General features: G+C 50.0%; 1 protein-coding gene across 1 annotated transcript; it reads right to left on the minus strand.

The window, feature by feature from the left end:
• Positions 1-441: 441 nt before the first annotated feature.
• On the minus strand, positions 442-5,512 carry FANCD2OS (FANCD2 opposite strand). Its single transcript, XM_075320819.1, is given in 3 exon segments — positions 442-554; positions 556-915; positions 5,348-5,512. Coding segments are annotated over 2 exon segments (450 nt in total). The 5' UTR covers positions 912-915; positions 5,348-5,512; the 3' UTR covers positions 442-460.
• Between the last annotated feature and the right edge of the window lie 609 nt (positions 5,513-6,121).

The raw sequence follows: 6,121 nt of genomic DNA on the forward strand, positions 1-6,121 counted from the left end.
CTGCAGCGGTGGTACTCCAAATTACCACATACCACGGGTGGCGTCACGAGCTCTAACACAATCCCCTGTAAATACCCCCTTCATTTGAGTGGCTGCACGACCCCCGGGTGCAGAGACACCTCGAGTCACCGCGGATCCGGATCCGAGCAGCTCGGCTGCTGGCACAGGGGAGGCACACTACCATGCTCAAGTGTTCGGAACGAGCAGGTGGGACGCTCGGGTGAGCTTGACTTGAGTACCGAGTGTAATAAAAGTCCATGGGAAACGCAAGCATTTCTGTAAAAATTCTCGAGTTTTCCACTACTCGGTACTTGAGTCGAGCCCACGCGAGTGTCCGACATGCTCGTTTTGAGTACCGGGCATGGCAGTGCCCGCCCATCACTAGTGGCGATGACTTATAAGTAATGAGCTTGTGACGTGAGGACAGAAGTCTTTGCTTCTCAGCTTTATTAGCAGTGAGTTACGCTGCCATACAATGATGTATTATAGACGTGCACCTCTTGTAGACGGTGTAGAGCAGGAGCATTGCATGTATCAGCTGCCTACACACATGGCCCTCGTCATTGTTGTCCCCGCGAATCCTGCTCCTTGCTGCTGATGACTCTGGAGAAGGCTGAGTTGTCAGATATATGTAGCGATTTGCACCACATGGGAGGCTGAGCAGTGATGAAGCTGCCAAAGACCACATCGAGGCCGCGGAGGAGCAGCGGCTGAGGTGCTATGATGGCCTTATATCCGCCTCTGTAATGTGATGTACATCTAAGCCCTTGCATGAACTCTCTGCTCATCACACATACGGATTGTGTGGGGCGGGGGTATCTGCCATGGCGTCCGGGAGTCGCGCCTCTTAACCACTGTAAGTTCTCATCTAACTGCGTCCAAGGAGACCAGAGCTGGTATGTGGCCATCATCTGCCTGCAGGAGAAAGATATCAGGAAGGGTCATTGTGGTTACTAGATCCCGCTACAGAGTCACTCACTTGGTCTTGATTACACAGTCCTGGCCTGATCCTCACCCATTATTGGGCGCACTTCCAAACCAAACCACTTCCATACAGGTCATTTGAACACACACACCACATTCATTGAGTTGTGGCTACTGAAGGAGTCTGTCAGCACAAAATGACTGTTCAAACCATCCACTGCATCTTATAAGGAATACAGCCGTAATAAGGTGGGCTTTGCACACTACGACATCGCACCTGCGATCGAACCTTCCACCCATGCCAGCTATAGTTTATTCTATGTTGGTCTGTGAGGTGTGGTGTCCCAGACTTACTAGTGAAATTTTGTGCTATTTTCTTGATGCGGTTAGGGAATTTACTCTTGTTGGTTTGTAACTTCCTCTCTGCTCTTGTTTTTCCTCTTGAACCTCTTATTGTCTTTACCTTTGTGTTTGTGTGTTCTGTGTGACAGAGTTTTGTTTTTCCCTTGTCTGTCTTTATCTGTGGGTTGCATCACACTCCTGTGCCGTCCCTCCCTATGAGGAGGGGGAATCAGATCAGGACTGGTCAGGAGCAGGGCCAGGAAGGAAACTAAGACCTCTCCACCATCAGGAGTATCCATGAGATTAGGGATAGCATAGGGCCCCCTAGCTTGGGGAAAATATCCATTAGTCATCGTGACAAGTACTTAGCATAGTGTCCAACAAAAGCAAAGGGAGCAGGTTCCATCTTTGATTTAGAGCAGATCCAGCCAATACTAAGCATAGGGAGCAGTCTACCTTGGACTCTGAGTTCAGGGACAGCAGACATAGCCCTACAACCCAGGGACAGCACCCTTAGCCCTACAACCCAGGGACAACGCCCGTAGCCCTGCAACCCAGGGACAATTCCCTTAGCCCTACAACCCCAGGACAGCGTCCATAGCCCTGTAACCCAGAGACAGTGCCCTTAGCCCTACAACACAGGCCCAGCGCCCTTAGCCCTACAATACAGGGATAATGCCCATAGCCCTACAATCTATGGTGAGCACTCTTAGCCCTACTACCCAGTACAGCTCTCTTATAGTCCTACTTCTCAAGGACATCTGTTATACAGCCCTACTACCCAGTCAGCTCTTGGATAGCCTTACTACCCCAGCCCTAGTACCCAGCAACAGCGGTCTTAAAGCCTTACTACCCCTAATACAAAGGGACAGCTTTCACATAGCCTTACTAATCAGGGACAGCTGTTGAGTAGTCCTCTCTTTTAGCCCCACCACCCAGAGACAGTTCTCTTATAGCCCATGGCTAGGTTGTGTATTGCAGTCCATGCAGTTACAGGGTGGCTTGGAGATCTGCATGAGTCCTTACAATTAGAAGCCATCCTTTGAAGGCAACCATAATGTGATGTGGTCCTTGGTGAAAATAAGTTGGACATCCCTGCTGCAGTGGATGGTGAGATATGGAGACTGAAAGACAAAAGTTCTAAACATTGTTACTCTTTTGCTTGTCAGTGTAAGACAAGACTCAATCATTTACGTTGGTCCTAGCAGATGGGATGTCAGCAGCTTAGACCCACCTACACACTTATGGCTGTACGAGGGTGTAGAAGTACTCATCCCTACAAGCAGTACATGGAGTGGTACAAAGGCCTAAATGAGGATCTTTAACCCATTGATGAGGAGGGATTTTTTTGTTTTTTTGTGCATAACTGTATTCCTCGCTTTCTGTTTTTCAGTTGACACACGTGAGAGGACTCGTTTCTTGTGGGACAAACTAGTTTTTAATGACACCGTTGATTTCATACATACAACGTATTAAAAAGCACACAAAACAAAAATTCCAAGTGGATGAAATTGGAAAAAATATGTAATTCTAAGATGATGTTTCTGGTTTTGTTCTTACTGCGTTCATTATGCGGTAAAAATTACCTGGACACAAGGTTCTCTGAGTCGGTTGGATTACGGCGACGCTAAATTTATAATGATGGTTTTGATAGTTTGATTGTATTTCTTAGGAAGGAGAAGGGACCAAAAAATTTTTTTAAGTTTTGAGTTTTTTTTCTTTATGATATTCACCATACAGTTTCCTTCATCCTATATTTTGATAGATCAGACGTTTATTGATGTGGAGACAGCAAATAGGTTTATATTCGGTGTACATTTCTTAAAACTTTTTTTTTTTAGTGTTTTAGTCTCTTTCGGGATCGCTTGTACTATTTACTACCCTACTACAGGAAAAGTCTATGGAGCTGAGTCTCTGGTGGAGTCTCAAAGGGGTATAGAGATAGTAGCCGTCTGTGGGACCTCGGTTGCCATGGTAACCCATCGTACCCGAGACCATGCATTGGATGATAGGAGCCCAGCTCCTTCTATTCGCAGACATCTGATGGTCTGGACTCCCCTGTTCGAGGATGTCTGGGGGTCCAGCCTCCTCTATTTGTGAACGTCTGATGGTCCAGCCTCCTCTCTTCGCGGACATCTGATGGTCCGGCCCCCTCTATTCTCAGAAATCTGATGGTGCGGCCTCCACGATTCATAGATGACTGCCCCCCTTGATTCGGGAAGTCCAACCGCCCGACCCACCTCAAATTGTGGACATCTTACCATCCATCTCCCATCTATTCGTGGAAATCTGATGGTCCAGCCCCCTCTATTCGTAGACATCCAACCATCTGGCCCCCTCAATTTGCTAATGTCTGGCTGTTCGGCTCTCTCGATTTGTGGACATCTTACCGTCTGGCCCCCATCTATTTGAGGACATCTGAGAGTCCGTCCCCCTCTATGCAGGAACGTCTGACGGTCCGGCCCCCTCTATTTGTGGACGTCTGAGGGTCTGGCCCTGTCTATTCGCAGACATCTGAGGGTCCAGCCCCCTCTATTCGCAGATGTCCGACCTCTTCATATTCACAGACATCCAATGGTCTGGCCCCCTCTATTTGCAGATGTCTGAGGGTTCGGCCACCCCAATTCAAGGATGTCTGAGGATTCACCTTTACCTATTCTTTCCCTATTGGTGGATGTCTGAGTGTCCTAGCCCCCTCGCTTCACAGATGTCTGACTTCCTCTATTGATGGATGTCTGACGGTCCGTCCCCCTCTATTTGCAGATGTCCGAGGGTTCAGCTCCCTCATTTCACAGCTGTTTAAGGGTCCGGGCCCCACTATTTGCAGATGTCTAACAGTCCAGGCTTCACTATTTGCAGATGTCTGAGGGTCCGGCCCCCACTATTTGCAGATGTCTGAGGGTCTGGCCCCCACTATTCGCAGATGTCTGACGGTCCAGCCCTCACTATTCGCAGATGTCTGAGGGTCCGGCCCCCACTATTTGCAGATGTCTGAGGGTCCGGCCCCCACTATTTGCAGATGTCTGAGGATCCCGCCCCCTCTATTCGCAGATGTCTGAGGGTCCGGCCCCCTCTATTCGCAGATGTCTGAGGGTCCGGCCCCCTCTATTCGCAGATGTCTGAGGGTCCGGCCCCCACTATTTGCAGATGTCTGAGGGTCCGACCCCCTCTATTTGCAGATGTCTGAGGGTCCAGTCTTCACTATTCGCAGATGTCTGAGGGTCCAGCCCTCACTATTCGCAGATGTCTGAGGGTCCGGCCCCCACTATTTGCAGATGTCTGAGGGTCCGGCCCCCACTATTTGCAGATATCTGAGGGTCCAGTCTTCACTATTCGCAGATGTCTGAGGGTCCAGTCCTCACTATTTGCAGATGTCTGAGGGTCCGGCCCCCACTATTTGCAGATGTCTGAGGGTCCAGTCCTCACTATTCGCAGATGTCTGAGGGTCCGGCCCCCTCTATTCGCAGATGTCTGAGGGTCCGGCCCCCTCTATTCGCAGATGTCTGAGGGTCCGGCCCCCTCTATTCGCAGATGTCTGAGGGTCCGGCCCCCTCTATTCGCAGATGTCTGAGGGTCCAGCCCCCACTATTTGCAGATGTCTGAGGGTCTGGACCCCTCTATTCGCAGATGTCTGAGGGTCCGGCCCCCTCTATTTGCAGATGTCTGAGGGTCCAGCCCCCACTATTTGCAGATGTCTGAGGGTCTGGACCCCTCTATTTGAGGATGTCTGTGGTCAGAGTGGACGATGTGACATGCTGTACGCGTCCTGATGCAGCTGCCATCATTTTGCCGGAGGAGACAGGCTGCCATCATCTCACAGAGCTTATCCCTCGCGCCAGCTGTGGCCGCATCATGTGACCACACACATGCCCTGAATACGCTCTACACTTTTCAGCAGATGCGGCAATGACGGCTGCGCGCCGGATCTGTTACGTTGTCACTATAGCAACAGATGGACTACCGAGGGGAACTGCACTCTGAGCCCCGCCCTCTTCCGCTTATTTCGCAGTGTGATTGGTCAGACATAACGGTCATAATAAGAAACATTCTAAGCGCGTGAGTAATTGACAAGTTCACTAACCAATCAGCGACCAGGAAGAGACGTGAGCAGCCAATCGTGTGTGAGTCTTCTTCTCCGGTCTGCGCTGGTGGCGGCGGAAGCGAGAACCGAACGGAAAAGAGTCTGAGGAGAGAGAGGCGAGAGGTAACGTTATAACATGTCGCCCCGGCTGTGTGTAATGATGCGGGGGCTGTGAGGTAATAAAATACCATTACTACATCATCCCCGGCTGTGCATAATGGGGGCAGTGAGGTAATATATCATTATGACATCACCCCTGGTCTGTGTATAATGGGGGGGGGCTGTAAGGTAATATATCATTATGACATCACCCCTGGTCTGTGTATAATGGGGGGGGGGGCTGTGAGGTAATATCATTGTTACATCACCCCTGGTCTGTGTATAATGGGGGGGGGGGCTGTGAGGTAATATATCATTATTACATCACCCCTGGTCTGTGTATAATGGGGGGGGGGCTGTGAGGTAATATCATTGTTACATCACCCCTGGTCTGTGTATAATGGGGGGGGGGGGCTGTAAGGTAGTATATCATTATTACATCACCCCTGGTCTGTGTATAATGGGGGGGGGGTGAGGTAATATATCATTATGACATCACCCCTGGTCTGTGTATAATGGAGGGGGGAGCTGTAAGGTAGTATATCATTATTACATCCCCCCTGGTCTGTGTATAATGGGGGGTGGGGGGGGCTGTGAGGTAATATATCATTATTACATCACCCCCTGGTCTGTGTATAATGGGGGGGGGGGCTGTGAGGTAATATCATTATTACA

This window comes from Anomaloglossus baeobatrachus, chromosome 8 (assembly GCF_048569485.1).
Source record: "Anomaloglossus baeobatrachus isolate aAnoBae1 chromosome 8, aAnoBae1.hap1, whole genome shotgun sequence".
NCBI classification, from domain to species: domain Eukaryota; kingdom Metazoa; phylum Chordata; class Amphibia; order Anura; family Aromobatidae; genus Anomaloglossus; species Anomaloglossus baeobatrachus.